Source organism: Chiloscyllium punctatum, chromosome 2 (assembly GCF_047496795.1).
Source record: "Chiloscyllium punctatum isolate Juve2018m chromosome 2, sChiPun1.3, whole genome shotgun sequence".
NCBI classification, from domain to species: Eukaryota; Metazoa; Chordata; class Chondrichthyes; order Orectolobiformes; family Hemiscylliidae; genus Chiloscyllium; species Chiloscyllium punctatum.
The window spans coordinates 154,142,372-154,160,902 of record NC_092740.1 but is presented as its reverse complement, the minus strand read 5'-3'; the positions used below and the strand labels follow the sequence as shown (position 1 = coordinate 154,160,902).

The 18,531-nt window shown below is 41.1% G+C and overlaps 1 protein-coding gene across 1 annotated transcript in view; it reads right to left on the bottom strand.

The window, feature by feature from the left end:
• The window catches only part of pum3 (pumilio RNA-binding family member 3), a 50,633-nt gene that overhangs the window by 14,015 nt on the left and 18,087 nt on the right, over nt 1-18,531 (bottom strand). The window contains exons 8-14 of the mRNA XM_072590574.1: nt 16,796-16,970; nt 12,379-12,482; nt 10,896-10,974; nt 8,830-8,928; nt 7,896-7,949; nt 6,638-6,718; nt 4,579-4,721 (exon numbers count right to left, since the gene is read on the bottom strand). Of these exons, the coding sequence (XP_072446675.1) occupies nt 4,579-4,721; nt 6,638-6,718; nt 7,896-7,949; nt 8,830-8,928; nt 10,896-10,974; nt 12,379-12,482; nt 16,796-16,970 (735 nt within the window). The remainder of the gene's footprint in view (nt 1-4,578; nt 4,722-6,637; nt 6,719-7,895; nt 7,950-8,829; nt 8,929-10,895; nt 10,975-12,378; nt 12,483-16,795; nt 16,971-18,531) is intronic.

Below are 18,531 nucleotides of genomic sequence, written 5' to 3'. Positions count from 1 at the left end.
GGAGCTCCTAACAGCAGTATCTGAGTCGAGATCTGCTTCAGTGACCTTCCTTCCATCAGGAGGTCAGAAGTAGGAATGCTCCCTGATGCTTCCACAGTATCAGTATAGTTCATGGCTCCTGAGAGACTGAGGCAGTCAGTGTCCAACTGCAGAACAACCATCAACCAGAAAGAGCCCAACCACTGCTCCTTGACATTCAATGGCATTCCCATCACTGAAAGCCCTGCTACCAACAGTCTGGCACTTACGATTGACCAGCCGTATAAATACTGTGGCTGCAATAGAATGTCAGAGGCTGGGAATTCTTCAAGTGAACCAAACCCTGATACCTCAAAACCTGCCCAGCATCTACAAGGCTTCAGTCAGTGGTGTGACTGAACGTAGAACATAGAACAATACAGCACAGAACAGGCCCTTCGGCCCACGATGTTATGACAAACATTTGTCCTAGCTTAAGCACCTATCCATGTACCTATCCAATTGCCGCTTAAAGGTACCAATGATTTTGACTCTGCCACTCCCACAGGCAGCGCATTCCATGCCCCCACCACTCTCTGGGTAAAGAACCTACCCCTGACATCCCCCCTATACCTTCCACCCTTCACCTTAAATTTATGTCCCCTTGTAACACTCTGTTGTACCCGGGGAAAAAGTCTCTGACTGCCTACTCTATCTATTCCCCTGATCACCGTATAAACCTCTATCAAGTCACCCCTCATCCTTCGCCATTCCAATGAGAAAAGGCCTTGCACTCTCAACCTATCCTCGTATGACCTATTCTCCATTCCAGGCAACATCCTGGTAAATCTCCTCTGCACCCTCTCCAAAGCTTCCACATCTTTCCTAAAATGAGGTGACCAGACTGCACACAGTACTCAAAATGTGGCCTTACCAAGGTCCTATACTGCTGCAACATCACCTCACGACTCTTGAATTCAATCCCTCTGCTCATGAACGCTAATACACCGTAGGCCTTCTCACAAGCTCGATCCACCAGAGTTGCAACTTTCAAAGATCTATGAACATAGACCCCAAGATCCCTCTGCTCCTCCACCTTACTAAGAACCCTACCGTTAACCCTGTATTCCACATTCTTATTTGTCCTTCCAAAATGGACAACGTCACACTTGACAGGGTTGAACTCCATCTGCCACTCCTCAGCCCAGCTCTGCATCATATCTAAGTCCCTTTGCAGCCGACAATAGCCCTCCTCACTATCCACAACTCCACCAATCTTCGTATCGTCTGCAAATTTATTGACCCCACCCTTTGACTCCCTCTTCCAAGTCATTAATAAAAATTATAAACAGCAGAGGACCCAGAACTGATCCCTGCAGAACTCCACTTGTAACTGGGCTCCAGGCTGAATATTGACCATCTACCACCACTCTCTGATTTCGACTGGTTAGCCAGTTCTCTACCCAACTGGCCAAACCTCCCACTATCCCATGCCTCCTGACTTTTTGCAGAAGCCTACCATGGGGAACCTTATCAAATGCCTTACTAAAATCCATGTACACTATATCCACTGCTCTACCCTCATCCACATGCTTGGTCACCTCCTCAAAGAATTCCTGGGGTTATCCCTATTCCCTTTTTTGAACAGGGGCACAACATTCGCCACTCTCCAGTCCCCTGGCACCATCCCCATTGACAGTGAAGACGAAAAGATCATTGCCAATGGTTCTGCAATTTCCTCTCTTGCTTTCCACACAATCCTAGGATATATCCCATCAGGCCCAGGGGACTTGTCTATCCTCAAGTTTTTCAAAATGCCCAACACATCCTCCTTCCTAACAAATATCTCCTCTAACTTACACTCTCCTCTTCAACAATACGGTCCCTTTCATTTGTAAATACTGAAGAAAAGTACTCATTCAAGACCTCTCCTATCTCTTCCGACTCAATACACAGTCTCCCACTACTGTCCTTGATCGGACCTACCCTCATTCTCATCATTCTCATGTTTCGCACATATGCATAAAAGGGTTTGGGGTTATACTTGATCCTACCCACCAAAGATTTTTCATGCCCTCTCTTAGCTCTCCTAATCCCTTTCTTCAGCTCCCTTCTGGCTATCCTGTACCCCTCCAACGCTCTGTCTGAACCTGGTTTCCTCAACCTTATGTAAGCCTCCTTCTTCCTCCTTACAAGACATTCAATCTCCCTCGTCAACCAAGGTTCCCTCACATGACCATCTCTTTCCTGCCTGACAGGTACATACATATCAAGGACACGTCATATCTGTTCCTTGAAAAAGTTCCACATTACAATGACATCCTTCCCTGACAGCCTGTGCTCCCAATTTATGCTCCTCAGATCCTGTCTTGCGGCATCGTATTTACCTTTCCCCCAATTGTAAAACCTACCTTGTTGTGCGCACCTATCTCTCTCCATAACCAAGGTGAAAGTCACAGAATTGTGGTCACCATCACCAAAATGCTCACCCACTAACAGCCAGGAGGGAGCTGAAGAAAGGGATGATGAGAGCTAAGAGAGGGCATGAAAAATCCTTGGCGGGTAGGATCAAGGATAACCCCAAGGTATTTTATGCGTATATGAGAAACATGAGAATGACAAGAACGAGGGTAGGTCTGATCAAGGACAGTAGTGGGAGACTGTGTATTGAGTCGGAAGAGATAGGAGAGGTCTTGAATGAGTACTTTTCTTCAGTATTTACAAATGAGAGGGACCGTATTGTTGAAGAGGAGAGTGTGAAACAGACTGGTAAGCTAGAAGAGATACTTGTTAGGAAGATGTGTTGGGCATTTTGAAAAGCCTGAGGATAGACAAGTCCTCGGGCCGGACGGGATATATTCTAGGATTATGTGGGAAGCAAGAGAGGAAATTGCAGAGCCGTTGGCAATGATCTTTTAGTCTTCACTGTCAACGGGGGTGGTACCAGGGGACTGGAGAGTGGTGATTGTTGTGCCCCTGTTCAAAAAAGGGAATAGGGATAACGCCGGGAATTACAGGCCAGCTAGTCTTACTTCGGTGGTAGGCAAAGTAATGGAAAGGGTACTGAGGGATAGGATTTATAAGTATCTGGAAAGACACTGCTTGATTAGGGACAGCCAGCACGGATTTGTGAGGGGTTGATCTTGCCTTACAAGTCTTATTGAATTCTTTGAGGAGGTGACCAAGCATGTGGATGAGGGTAGAGCAGTGGATGTAGTGTACATGTATTTTAGTCAGGCATTTGATAAGGTTCCCCACGGTAGGCTCATGCGGAAAGTCAGGAGGCATGGGATAGAGGGAAATTTGGCCAATTGGATAGAAAACTGGCTAGCCGGTCGAAATCAGAGAGTGGTGGCAGATGGTCAATATTCAGCCTGGAGTCCAGTTACAAGTGGAGTTCCGCAGGGATCAGTTCTGGGTCCTCTGCTGTTTGTAATTTTTATTAATGACTTGGAAGAGGGAGTCGAAGGGTGGGTCAGTAAATTTGCAGATGATACGAAGATAGGTGGAGTTGTGGATAGTGAGGAGGGCTGTTGTCGGCTGCAAAGGGACTTAGATATGATGCAGAGCTGGGCTGAGGAGTGGCAGATGGAGTTCAACCCTGTCAAGTGTGACGTTGTCCATTTTGGAAGGACAAATAAGAATGCGGAATACAGGGTTAACGGTAGGGTTCTTAGTAAGGTGGAGGAGCAGAGGGATCTTGGGGTCTATGTTCATAGATCTTTGAAAATTGCCACTCAGGTGGATAGAGCTTGTAAGAAGGCCTATGGTATATTAGCGTTCATTAGCAGAGGGATTGAATTCAAGAGTCGTGAAGTGATGTTGCAGCTGTACAGGACCTTGGTAAGGCCACATTTGGAGTACTGTGTGCAGTTCTGGTTGCCTCACTTTAGGAAAGATGTGGAAGTTTTGGAGAGGGTGCAGAGAAGATTTACCAGGATGTTACCTGGAATGGAGAATAGGTCGTACGAGGATCAGTTGAGAGTGCTAGGCCTTTTCTCATTGGAACGGCGAAGGATGAGGGGTGACTTTATAGAGGTTTATAAGATGATCAGAGGAATAGATAGAGTAGACAGTCAGAAACTTTTTCCCCGGGTACAACAGAGTGTTACAAGGGGACATAAATTTAAGGTGAAGGGTGGAAGGTATAGGGGGGATGTCAGGGGTAGGTTCTTTACCCAGAGAGTGGTGGGGGCACGGAATGCGCTGCCTGTGGGAGTGGCAGAGTCAGAATCATTGGTGACCTTTAAACGGCAATTGGATAGGTACATGGATAGGTGCTTAAGCTAGGATAAATGTTGGGCACAACATCGTGGGCTGAAGGGCCTGTTCTGTGCTGTATTGTTCTATGTTCTATGTTGAGTGTACTAAAACCTATGGACTACAGCAATTCAAGAAGGCAGCTCATCACCACCTTGTCAGGAGAATTAGGGGTGAGCAATAGGCAGACTCATGCAGTGAATGAATAAAACAATATTTTAGATCCTGCCAGCTTGTTAATCAATCTATATGAAGTTCGAATTGCTTTCACCAACATCAACGGAGCGTCCTAACATTTATGTTCAAAGAGCCAAATCCCTGAACACAATTCCAGTCATGTAAAATGCAAACAAATCTGACCTGTGAGTGTTTCCATCACCTTGTTGTAGAAGTTTAATAATCTCTGGCACGGTATGTGCTGGATCCCTTGGATTTAGTAAATATACCAAAACCTTCTTGCCATATTTATTCTCGATCAAGTTTGGCAAAGCTTCAATGATCTCCTGCGAATAGAGAATTGCAGGTATTAAATAGAACAATTCTTCTGTTAATTCTGTTTCCAGTTACGCAGACAAATGTTAAATTAGTCAGAAAGCAGTGAAATACTTATTTTCTCAATCTCAGTCCAAATTTTATTTCATTTCACCCTTTCCTTGCTGAGCCACATTGAGATGTACAGCATGGAAACAGACCCTTCAGTCCAACTTGTCCATGCCGACCAGATATCCCAACCTAATCTAGTCCCATTTGCCAGCATTTGGCCCATATTCCTCTGAATCCTACCTATCCATGTACCCATCCAGATGCCTTTTAAATGTTGTAATTGTACCTGCCACCACCACTTCCTCCGCCAGCTCATTCCATACACCCACCAGCTTCTGCGTGAAACAGTTGCCCCATAGGTGCCTTTTAAATCTTTCCCCTCTCACTTTAAACCTATGCCCTCTAGTTTTGGACTCCCCTACCTTGGGGGAAAAAGACCTTGTCTATTCATCCTATCTAGGCCTCTTATGATTTTACAAACTTCTATAAGGTCTCTGCTCAGGCTCTGACACTTGAGGGAAAATAGCCCCAGCTTTGCTCTATATTTCTTGATGGTGGCAACTTTTACTGGGATTTAATTCTACTGGCGGCAGGCAAAAACAGAGCTCTGAATTCAGATGTACTTTATGAGTGGAATAATATTGTATGGCAACGGCTCAGGAACACTGGCAGTTTGGACAATTAAGTCCCAAAAAGAACAGTGGTTACATACTATTTTAATAGGCTTTAGCAATCCACAGGCTGAGATTGGAAGATGAAAACTGTTCAGAGAAATACTCCTCAATGAATAAACATGATCCAATAATACATGCTTGAAGATCATGCTGTGGAGGTGCCAATGTTGGACTGGGGTAGACAAAATTAAAAATCACACACCATCAGGTTATAGTCCAACAGGTTTATTTTAAATACAAGCTTTCGGAGCACTGCTCCTTTGTCAGGTAGCTAGTAGGGCAGGATCATAGGACACAGAATTTACAGTATTTACTGTACACTTTACTATAAACTCGGTGTCCTATGATCCTGCCCCACTAGTTAAGTGACAGAGGAGCAGCGCTCTGAAAGCTTATTCTTCCAAATAAACCTGTTAGAGTGCGCTTGAAAATGACAGGGCTAAACTCTGATAATTCTGCCACTCAATAAAGGGTGGCAACTTGATCAAAGTGCTCTCAGATTGTTATTGGCACATACTCCACTACAAATTATTGCCATTGGGAATGAACTGTGGAGGGGGGCCAGGAGAGGAGAGAGATTCCATGCACAGAGAATGTTCAAGCTTTACCTTGCTCATAAAACAATTAAGCTATCAAGAAAAGGTTTACTGAAATATCCAAGTATATTTTTAATACAACCTTAAGAAGTTGATTATTTGATTTTCAATTCAACGTTACCTTTGGCTGCATAAATTTTATTTAAATAACAGGCATAACATTAAAAGAAACTACTGTACCCATTCTTGCTGAGTAGGAAAGGATTAAAAACTCACTTTAGTCAAAACCTTCAAATATACCCTTTCGCACAGAACCAGAAAACAATATTTTATGTTTTTATTGAGATTAAAACTGTTTGCTGCTCAACGCCTATGACACTCTTTGGATTGGAAATGTCAGAAATGTTTTCAGCAAAAATTAGAAGTGAAGCAAATTCCTGAGCAAGCCATTCCAATATTCTGAGATGGTCATCATAATTCCTGCATTCACATACCTAATACAAATAACTTTGGTTGGGAATATCATCAAGTTAACCAAAATATCAAAACAGCATCTTGTTATGTTAATATAAATGATTTCCCCCATTGAAAACAATGCTCTGAATCAGCTCTTGAAGTTATCTTTCCTTCTTTGCCAACTAGGATTGGAAGAGTTCAAATACTCACTGTTAGAATGATCTGTTTCATGAGTTTTGTGTCATCTATACAGTCAAAAGCTGCCATGAGAACTAAATGGGAAAATTCACCCTGCAAAATAATTTATAGGACATGCACAGGTTATTGTCTCAGAATTCAACTTTGCAGATGTTGTATACAAATGCTGCTGTCCTGTGACCTTCGGATTTAAGCGAAGAATGCAAGAACTTACTAAAAATGCGAATATCGTTCAAACACTTAGCTCATGCAGTACGAAAATGTAATTCTTAAAATTAACTTTGATTAGAGAATCGATGTAATTACTCCTTCACTATTAACCATAAATCCAAAACTGAAGAGTCTAAAAGTTGCACAGTGTGTAGAACTGATGAAGGAACAGAGATATAATCGACTAAAAGATGTCAAGTTTCAATGAGGAGGCAATCAATGTTCCTCCTCATAATTGGGGCGCGTCATCAAAGGCTGCTCCCACAACCATTCTTGATAAAATACTGAGAGTCTGCACTAGAAGGCAGAAGATGCAAAATTCGGGAAAAATACTTCAAGAAGATGGTGGCGTAGTGGTAATATCACTGAACTAGTGATCCAGAAACTGTTTCAATGCTCCCAACCCAGGCTTAAATCAATTAAATTCCAGTAATACTATCTGGAATTACAAGTCTCAGTAATGGTGACCATTAAACTAACAACTTTCTGGATTAGTGGTGCTGGAAGAGCACAGCAGTTCAGGCAGCATCCAAGGAGCTTCGAAATCGACATTTCGGGCAAAAGCCCTTCATCAGGAATAATTTATTCCTGATGAAGAGCTTTTGCCCGAAATGTCGATTTCGAAGCTCCTTGGATGCTGCCTGAACTGCTGTGCTTTTCCAGCACCACTAATCCAGAATCTGGTTTCCAGCATCTGCAGTCATTGTTTTTACCTCATTAAACTAACAACTGTCTCATAAATAAATGAATTGTGCACTAATTCCTGATATAAAAAGAAACCTGCTAACCTTATCTGTGTTTGATCTACAAGCTTCATTTAGATTCAAACTGTTTACTGCTGAAAGCCTACAGCACTCTTTGGAGGGGAAGCATCAGAAAGGGGTCCAGCAAATGGGAAGTGAGGTACTTTCAAGCAACCAACAGGAGATGCAAGGTATTAACAAACTGAGCTGAGGATCCTCCACCTTTTCATTGGTTATTTACTTCACTAACTACCTCAATGTAAAAACAAAAATCTGGTGACATTTCCGAAGGACTACTAGTATAGATCCCATCTTACAGTGGCAATTTTCTCTACGTAGGTCTTCATTGTTTTCACAATAATCTTTCTGTCCTAGGAAGAAATAAAACAACTTTTAGTAAAGAATTGTAACTGAATTCTTATGTATAAGTAACTAATTAAAACAGCAATCTGTTTAAAAACTACACTGAAACAAAAACTGAATTAAGTGATCAGTTTATAATTTGCTTCTTTCACAGCATCAAACAAAATTGTTTAATTGTGACCTAGTTTACACCCAATCCCTCACTTTTATCCTTCTTTTGAAAACACCGTTAGCTGCCAGTTGTGCTCTACTGAATCCAAATGTCCAATCTCATGCTGAAACCTTCAGTATATTGACAGACTATTCATCCATCACAGTTCTTATGTGATATTCATCTGTATGCAGCTCTATTGGCATTACTGCACAGTGACGAGGAGCTAGAACTGTGAACAACCACACCTTCCCTAATTCAAGGGATATTGAGGTTACTTGTCATGCCCTGTAATCGCATCACCAATACTCACTTTCATCCTGCCTACTGTCAACAATTTCCACAGAAACTGTGAACCAAAGTGGAAATCTGACTGGCCTGAATAAGACAGCAAACAGCTCAGCAGAAGGGGAGCTCTCAGACTGAATTACATGCAAAAATCATGAAACAGTATTCGACACCTTTCTATTTACAACAACGTTGAAAATCAGGTTAGAAACAAACACTCTTGAATATGAAAAAGAAACAAACTGAAGAAGTTAAGCTAAAGTTATCCAAGTGTTTTCCTATCGTACAGATTCAGGTGTTAGAACATTTTCTTCAGCATGGTTTGTCAATCATGCGATCGATTATTTATCTATGGGTTCATCCAGGCGTTTCCTGAAAAAAATACATTGCACAATAAACATCAAACGATTCAAAAAAAAAAGCAAAATACTCTGTTCCTCTTGACTTACTTTAGCGGTTCCATGCCATAAACAGTGCATTGCCACTCTGCTTCCATCATGTGTGTGAGCCATATAAATGGCTGCTTCTCGCACAGCTTCTATCATTTCCTGAATTCAGAAATTTCAGATAATTACTTCAGTGTATATACAACCACCATTAATCCTCCAGTCTGGTGATCATTAATTGAAGCAAACAAGATAATGACCAAACAAACAACAAATCAGAAGTGAAACCTATTCTGAAAGCTTAAGTTTCATCAAGGGACAAACCTACATTAAAATTTATTCAAGGTTCATTTGATCCATCAAGCAACCAAACTCCAAAATTCATTATTTTTCCTCTCCCGCTCATTTTATTGAAGTATATTGCAACGAACACAATGCTCAGAATCAAAACATTTATATTTGAGATAAAATTTTAGCAGGTCTAGAAGCATATGTGGGATGGAAAAGGCCTTTGACACAAAACATTTCACACTATACAGATGCTTCCAAGCCTTTCATCACTTCCCTTTATTTGATTTTAGAGTTCTATTTCCTGGAGTGTTTTGCTTGTATTAGTTTTAATAATTTGAATGTACCTTAAAATGTTTCTTCAAAATATCAGTCTCTGCCTGCACCAACGGCTAGCCAGAAAACAGAATAAAATAATAACCAATTTAACATGCAAGAATAAGCCATCCTTGAACAACTGGATGATGATTGTAACTTCAAGCATTAGATGACCACTGTGAATCATACAAACAGGGGTACATGTCACTAGGCTCTTCATCTAGACAGACCCGAGCATCATCAGTTCAAACCCCACCAGACTCTCTGGTGGAAACTAAACTCGATTAATAAATCCAGTGCATAGAGTTGGTCTTGGTACCGACGACTGTGAAACTATCTATTCGGTTCTCTAATGCTCTGAAGGAAAGCTGCCATCCTTTTCTGGTCTGGCCTCCATTTAACTCCAGAACCACAGCAATCTGGCCGACTTTTAACTTCCCTTCTGAAATAGTGAGCTTCTCAGTTCAGGTGCAGTTGGATATTAACGACAATCGTTGGCTGCGTTAGCAATGCTCATGTATCACAAAAGAATAAAGGTTTGATATTATTTGAATAAATAAATGAAACTACACCAAGGCATCCATATTTTGGAATTGTTGCAGTGGCACACCTCCACCGTGATTAAATAAACAATGTGCTTCAACCCATGAACACACTGTGCTAGACCTTTTGCACAGATCTGAATGCAGTTTGCAACATCCTACACGCAGCACTCTTTTGTTTTTTGAAATATGGTTTATGCATAAGCATAAACAGAAACAGAAATTGCTGGAAAAATTCAGCACATCTAGCAGCATCTTTGGAGAGAAAGCAGAGTAAATGTGTCTGATCCAGCGACTCTTCTGCAGAACTGCAGTTAACTCTGCTTTCTCTCCAAAGATGTTACCAGGCATGTTGAGTTTTTCCAGCAATTTTTATATTTGCTTCTGGTTTCCAGTGTCTGCAGTTTTTTGGATGTTATGGTTTATGCATGGTCAGCATTCCCACCTGGAACAGACATGTTCAACTATTAATTTTGGTTCTCAGTATTGTACACTACATTTTTTATTTGTGCATGTGATGTGGGTATTGCTGGTTAGGGCACTATTACTTTATGAGTTCACACAAAATCTTATACTTGCCTAGAATTCCTAACACAGTAAGGTGCTTCATTTGATTATCAATGTTAACGAGGAACTCAAGAGTGAATACTCATTCTACTAAAGTTTCAAATTGGCTATCAAAAAATATAATCATGATGAAAAGGGCCATTGCAGTTGATCAAAGACAATAATAATAGATAGTTTTCATGAACAAAATATCAACTCAGCTGCATGTCAAATGAGCTACTTATTACAGCTGAACCAAGTCAACCTGAAATCTTCTGTTAGTTTCAAAAAGGACTAAATTAAGGATTCGCAAGTATACACATATTTGATGATAGACACAAAGGTTTAAATCGACAAGCTAGAAAGTTCAATAGTTAACAAATCCTTAAAAACAGATTAAAACAATTACGTAAAATACAGAGAGAAATCGTTTACCGTTCTCATTTTCTCAGGGCAGTGTGTGAAGAAGTCCAAGAATGCTTTATGTACCAACGAGTGCTTTATTACTGCTTCTCTAGAGAAATCCAAGGAGATAAAGTGAATTAAACTACATTTATATGATTAACTTAGAATGAAAACTGCACCAACGGGTTAGTTAAGCAGAAGAAACATGCGCATATTTAAAGCAGTTCCCAACTGATTCAGGCAATTAATGTTACACTTCGCCAGAACCTTTTGCAAGATGCCCCTCCCTGGTTGAGCATGCCCCCTAGTTTGAGTATGCCCCCCTGTTGGAGCATGCCCACTGTTTCAGCATGCCCCCCCTATTGGTATATGCCTCCCTGTTGGAACATGCCAGCTTCCCCCCCCCTCCCCTGGGCTGGAACATGCCCCACCCTCCGTTGGAGCACACCTCCCTGTTTGGGAGCACATGTCGCCTCCCTGTTGGAGCACGCCTCCCTGTTTGACTAAGAGATAGTCAAGTGAAATGGCTTATGTGTGTTCAAATGTCAAAACCTAGATGATATAGCTATAGGAAGCAGAGCACATATGCCATCTTATCCAGGTCAACTGATAAAGGTCCACCATTCTACACTACTTCACCAAGCAATTATAAAGAAGAATACTCTGTCGCATTGAAGGACAGAAATGTGTAAAGAGTAACTTGCTTTAACAGGCCTGAGTTCAACCCAGGAATTCAAATTCAATGTACTGCATTCTCAATAGATCTTGTTTGTAAGAATTAAGCGTGTTTGGTATTTTACCCTGTTTGAATGATAAAACTAGGTGCTACATCGATTATGGGCATTTAATCAAACTGAATAAGCTCATTTCAAGTTCAGAGACAACAAAATGTGCAACTCATGTTGGACAGAATGCAGATGGTAAAGTTCTACATGGGTTGGAGTTAGGGAAATTAAAAAGAAACCAGCATATTTGAGCTGTGGGATAGAATAAATTTACAGCAAGCTGAAAAAAATGGGGATGATGTACATTCATTTCGGATACCTGCTGGGCATGGGCAAGTGGGATCAAAGGGTCTGTCTCCGCGCTGTACATCTCTATGACTTGTCTGGCCAAAAAAATGTACTTTACTTAAAAGATGAAATAGTTCTGGAATAGAATTCCTTAATAACTTAAGAAGGCATTTTATGAAAAGGTATGATCAGAACATAAAGAACGGAACAGAAACTGATCAGAGAAATAATTAATAGCTCAGGTTTACAAGGGGCTGGAGGGGGTTTCGTGACACGGAATTCGTTACAGGGTTAATGACTCTTTCCCCACCCCTCCTCATATCTGACTTGTGCTGACTAAAGGACTGAGGTACAGGATTGTAATCGTGTGCATCAGAAGATCAAATCACATACTTGAAATAGAGATATATTTTGTTTGGAAGTAATTTGGAATGAGGTAACTCGTTTTGTTTTAATTTAAAAGACTCAATACGTTATAAAGTCACCAATAGTTTTCTTACTTCTGTGCCATAGGGGTGAGGATTTCTTTCATTTCTCCCATTATACTTTCTCGTTTGTCAGGATTGAACTCCAGAACTTTGTCCAATGTTGGACAAAATACAGACTAGTAAATAAAAGAAACACAAATGTTACAATTCATTCCAAATACTGATAAAAGAAAAACTTTTAAAAACATGTTCTAAAATCATATTATACTGACATGCTATGCATTAACTACATTGCAACTTTTTTGTACAGCATCACTGATGCCTGGTTGTATGTGGAAGACACTCAATAATAAGATTAACTCAATGTGCTGGAAACTGATAGGACAAAGCCAAGTCTCAGAAGTCTCTATCACATTGTTGTTATGCACCACATCATCTCTATTGGAGCACGTAGATACTTTTCATCTAAACCTACACTGTCTTTGCTACATTTTGTTGTACAATAGCAATTATAGTCTATTAAATCTAAAATGAAAACTCTAAAGTTAAAGTGCAGTCTTGATTGGGGGGAGGGGGGAGGCAGGAGGTCTATCAGGTTGTATGTTGATAATTAAGCTTTTTCTATTCTTTCAGAAGGTGTGGGTGTCACTGCAAGGCAAAGCAAATTTCCTTGGACTGTTGGAATTCTGTAATGTGGCAAAAACAGTATAAATGTTTTAATTAGCACTAAAAATGTGGGTAGGGTTTGGGGTTTAAATAGCATGTTCAAACATACAGCATTGACATTAATGGCCCTGATTATCCAGTCCAGATCCTGAAAGATACATGTATGGATCAGGTAGAAGTTCCAAAGCACTGACTCGGCATGAATTTGCACATTTGCCAAGTTTTCCCTCAAGACGCTGGGCAGAGTGCAGATAAGATCAGAAATGATATATAGACAAATGGTTAGCAAAAATCAACTGAGGGTGCTGAATAAAACTTTTTACAATTTTGATAGCATTGACACATAACGTTTGCTGCTGTGGTGCAAAACGCAACTAGAGATCATCAACATAAGGATATACTACACTGGTCAGGAATCCCTCACCTGAAAACCTTGGGAACAACGGGATTTCAGATAAAGGGTCTTTTCTGCTTTTGGGTCTACTAGTCTGTTCAGGCGCCTTGGAAAAAACTTTGCTTAACTGAAATGCAACTAAATGTGAAGCTTTTTTTTCCAAAGTGCCTGAAGGAACCTGTAGACACAGAGTGCAGCACTTTAGAAAATAAACTTCGCTTTGAGATCCATTCAGGGCTAGCTACATTTCTGTTCCAAAGGGTCAGAATGCAGTGTCACGACAAGTCTACTTCTGAAAAAGCTTTTGGTTTTTAGGTCTTTTCAGTTTTCTGATATTTGGATAATGAACATCTAAACTACAACAGTAAAATCAAATAGGAAGTTGAAAAGAAATTTTTCCAGCTAAAGGATGGCGAGATTGTGGGAACTTGCTACCACAGGGAGCAGTTGAAGTAAACATTATAGGTGTAGATGAATGGAAATTAGGCAAACACAGGAGGGGAAAGAATAGGATACAATGGTAGGTTTAAAGGAGGAAACATGAGAGGAGGCTTAAGTGATGCACAAACACTGATACAGACCAGTTGGAATGAATGGCTAGGGTCTGCCCATACATGATATATAATCCGAAATCACCAAAGAAGTTAGTAAGTTTGCAGATGACACCAAAATTGGAGGGGTAGTGGACAGCGAAGGAGATTACCTCAGATTGCAATGGGATCTTGATCAGATGGGCAATGTTGAAAAATGTGGTGCTGGAAAAACACAGGTCAGGCAGCATCCGAGGAGCAGGAGAATCGACGTTTTGGGGAAATTCCTGAAGAAGGGCTTATGCCCGAAACGTCGATTCTCCTGTTCCTCGGATGCTGCCTGGCCTGCTGTGTTTTTCCAACATCACATTTTTCAACGCTGGTACTCCAGCATCTGCAGTACTCACTTTCTCCCAGATGGGTCAATGGGCTAAGGAGTGGCAGATGGAGTTTAAGTTAGGTAAATGTGAGGTACTGCATTTTGGAAAAGCAAATCAGTGCACAACTTATACGCTTAATGTTAAGGTCCTAGAGAGTGTTGCTGAATGAAGAGACCTTGGAGTGCAGGTTCATAGCTCCTTGAAAGTAGAGTCACAGGTAGATAGGATAGTTAGCAAGTGACGGAACATCTGAAAATGAACCTTCCAGCTCAGTGAACAAACCTAACCCAGATAGGATAGTGAAGATGGCATTTGATAGGCTTCCCTTTATTAGCAAGAACATTGCCTATAGGAGTTGGGAGGTCATGTTGCGGCTATACAGGACTTTGGTTAGGCCACTGTTGGAATATTGCATGCAATTCTGGTCTTCTTCCTATTGGAAGGATGTTTTGAATCTTGAAAGGATTCAGAAAAGATTTACAAGAATGTCGCCAGGTTTGGAGGATTTGAGTATAGGGACTGGCTGAATAGGCTGGGGTTGTTTTCCCTGGACCGTTAGAGGCTGAGGGGTGACCTTATAGAGGTTTACAAAATCAGGAAGGGCATGAAGAGGATAAACAGACAAAGTCTTTTCCTTGGGTTGGGGGAAGTCCAGAACTAGAGGGCATAGGTTTAGAGTGAGAGGGGAAAGACATAAAAGGGACCTAGGGGGCAACATTTGCACGCAGACGGTGGTGCATATATGGCATGAGGTGCCAGAGGAAGTGGTGGAGACTGGTACAATTACAGCATTTAAAAGGCATCTGGATGGGTATATGAATAGCAAGGGATATAGGCCAAGCGCTGGCAAATAGGTCTAAATTAGGTTAGGATACCTGGTTAGCATGGACAAGTTGGACTGAATGGTCTGTATCCGTACTGTACATCTCTACGATTCTATTAACATTTTTTCATTTTGAAATTAATAAACTATTTAATTTGATACATGAACACAGCAACGTTACGAAGATTGTTAGAAATGACAGCTTCCTTCCTATGGTGTGCATTGTCTTGCAACTACCCCTTTCCAAGCATGGTGCTTAAAAACTGAAAGCGGAACTGAATTTTATTCGGTTCAGATTGATCACCCTCAACTACAAAATCAAAAGGACACAGGCAGAAGGAAATATTCAACTGTAATATTTCGCACTAGACTAGAATGGAGGGAAGGAAAAATGTAGTTCAAAATTAGAGTAATAATTTTTGCATATAAACAGAGAAAAAAAGAGATTCATTGGATCCCTATAATGTAGAAGCAGGCCATTCAACCTACCAAGTCCACACCAACACTCCGAACAGTATCTCTCCCAGATCCCATCCCCGTAACCCCACTTTTCTTATGGCTATTCTGCCTAGCCTGCACATCCCTGCACACTCTGGGTCAATTAGACACGATCAATCCACCTAACCTGGAAATCTTTGTACTATGGACGGAAACTGGAGCAGCCCAGAGGTAACCCACACAGATATGGGGAGAATGTACAAACACCACACAGACACTCGCCAGAGGGTGGAATTGAACCTGGGTCCCTGACGCTGTGAGGCAGCAGTGCTAACCACAGAGCCACCATGCGGCAGGTAATTGGAAACACTTTAAAAGGTTGTTAAAATAGCGTGTGTGACTATTTGAGTTAATGCAAGTGTCGATCCTCTCATCGGCAATTTATCACATTTTTCCACCAGTCAATGAAGGCAAGCATGCAGGTACAGCAGGTCGTGAAGAAGGCTAATAGCATGCTGGCCTTCATAACAAGAGGAATTGAGTATAGAAGCAAAGAGGTGCTTCTGCAGCTGTACAGGGCCCTGGTGAGACCACACCTGGAGTACTGTGTACAGTTCTGGTCTCCAAATTTGAGGAAAGACATTCTGGCTATTGAGGGAGTGCAGCGGAGGTTCACGAGGTCAATTCCTGGAATGGCAGGATTGCCTTACACGGAAAGACTGAAGCGACTGGGCTTGTATAGCCTTGAGTTTAGAAGACTGAGAGGAGATCTGATTGAAACGTATAGGATTATGAAAGGATTGGACACTCTGGCAGGAGGAAACATATTTCCGCTGATGGGGGAGTGCCGAACCAGAGGACACAACTTAAAAATACGGGGTAGACCATTTAGGACAGAGATGAGGAGAAACTACTTCACCCAGAGAGTGGTGGCTGTGTGGAATGCTCTGCCCCAGAGGGCAGTGGAGGCCCAGTCTCTGGATTCATTTAAGAAAGAGTTGGATAGAGCTCTTAAAGATAGGGGAGTCAAGGGTTATGGAGATAAGGCAGGAACAGGATACTGATTGGGAATGATCAGCCATGATCATATTGAATGGCGGTGCAGGCTCGAAGGGCTGAATGGCCTACTCCGGCATCTATTATCTATTGTCTATTAATATTGGTTTCAATTACAGTATAGAAATAAAAATGGTTAAAATTGACAAAGACACAAAAAAACCTTTTTTTTCTGGACTCAAATACAAGTGTTAAAAATTACCTTGCAAATCATGAACATGTTTCCATAAAGTTCCTCTGTTAACATTTTCCTCTGTTCTAATATCGCTTTGTCATTGTATGCATATTCCACAATTGCTGATGCCTCAGAATGTCGTAACATTTTTTTCACTTCACCTTTAAAACTTTTGATTATTTCTGCTACTTGCTGCTTGGTTCTGGCAAAAATGAATCCCACATGAAATCTATTTAGACTAATAAATTGCATAGCAGCAAAAGACTTTATTTAATAAGTTCACACTTAGAATAATTTCACTGCTGCTGAAAATCAAAGCTAGCGTTATAAAAATTAATATTTGGCAGATAAAGGAAAATTAACAGCTCATCTAAGTGCACTCAAGAATTTATTAGATGTTAATCAATAATAAACTCCACCCACTTTACCTGCAGTTTCACTGATCTCTGTACATATTTGTTGCAGAGAGAGAACAGGCATGCAATGCTGAATACTTCCTCTCTTTAGCTTCCACAAAATGAAGAGATCATTTTAAGAAGCAAAAGGATTACCCCAGTATCAATAAAACAAACGGAAAAGCTATGACAAGACCAGAACTATAGTCTTCTGGCTCCAAACCCCATCTATCATTTCTGCAGGTATCCCATCACATCCTCCTGCTTCTTTTGCTTTCACTTACTTCCCACTCCAGAAGATTATGTCCTAAACCATCCTGGGAAATGCGTATTTTGCCTTATTCTCGTTCTGTTGGTTTGCCATCTGAGTCATACAGGTCTTGATGTACTCTTTCCACTTATTATTTTATTCAATTTCTAGAAGAGGCATATTACCTCTGCTACCGATTCCTCTTTCAGCTCGTTTGCGTCCCCTTCTTTTTATCAATTTCTTTTCTCATAAAAGGTGCCTGCCTTTCCTTCTTTCTTTGAAGTTCTACCTATTCTCTATACTGATTTCCCATTAAAAAAATCTCTTACTCGGTCTGTCTTTTTTCTTTATCCCTTCAAGCCTGCGCTGACACATTTTGCCCTTCCATACTAAAACGGTCTTCACTTACAGGATCCATATCCCTCTATTCCCTTCCTATTTGTGTACTTATTCAGTCGCTTTTTAAATGCTGCTACTGGCTTTGCTTCTAACACCTCCTCTAGTAGTGCAATCCAGGAACTCATCACCCTTTGTGTGAAAAATATACCTCGCACACCTCTTTTAAACTCCCCCCTCTTGCACCTTGAACCTGTGTCCCCTAGTAATTGAGCCCTCCACCCTGGGAAAAAGTCTGATATGTTCCACTCTATCCACGCCATTCACAATCTTATAAACTTCTATCGGGTGAAAACAAACCCAGTCTATCCGACCTTTCTTCATAAGCTGAAATCCCCCATACCAGGCAACATCTTGGTTAACCTTTTCTCACTCTCTCCAAAGCATCCACATCTTTCTGGTAATGTGGTGACCTGAACTGTGCGCAAAGAACTTAGAAAGGTTAAGGGGTGATCTGGTTGAAGTCTTCATGACATTATCAGTAAGAGACAGGTTCAATAAACATTAACAATTTCCACTGGTCAGGGATTCTAGAGCTAGGGGGCACAGTCTAAAAATTAGGGCCCGACTGTTCAGGGGAGATGCCAGAAATCATTTTTACACAAAAAGGTGGAGGGAGCTCGGAACTCTATTCCACAAATGTCAGTTGATGTTTGATAAGTTGGTTGTTTAAAATCTAAGACAGATAGATTTCAGCTAAGCAAAGATATTAAGGAAATATT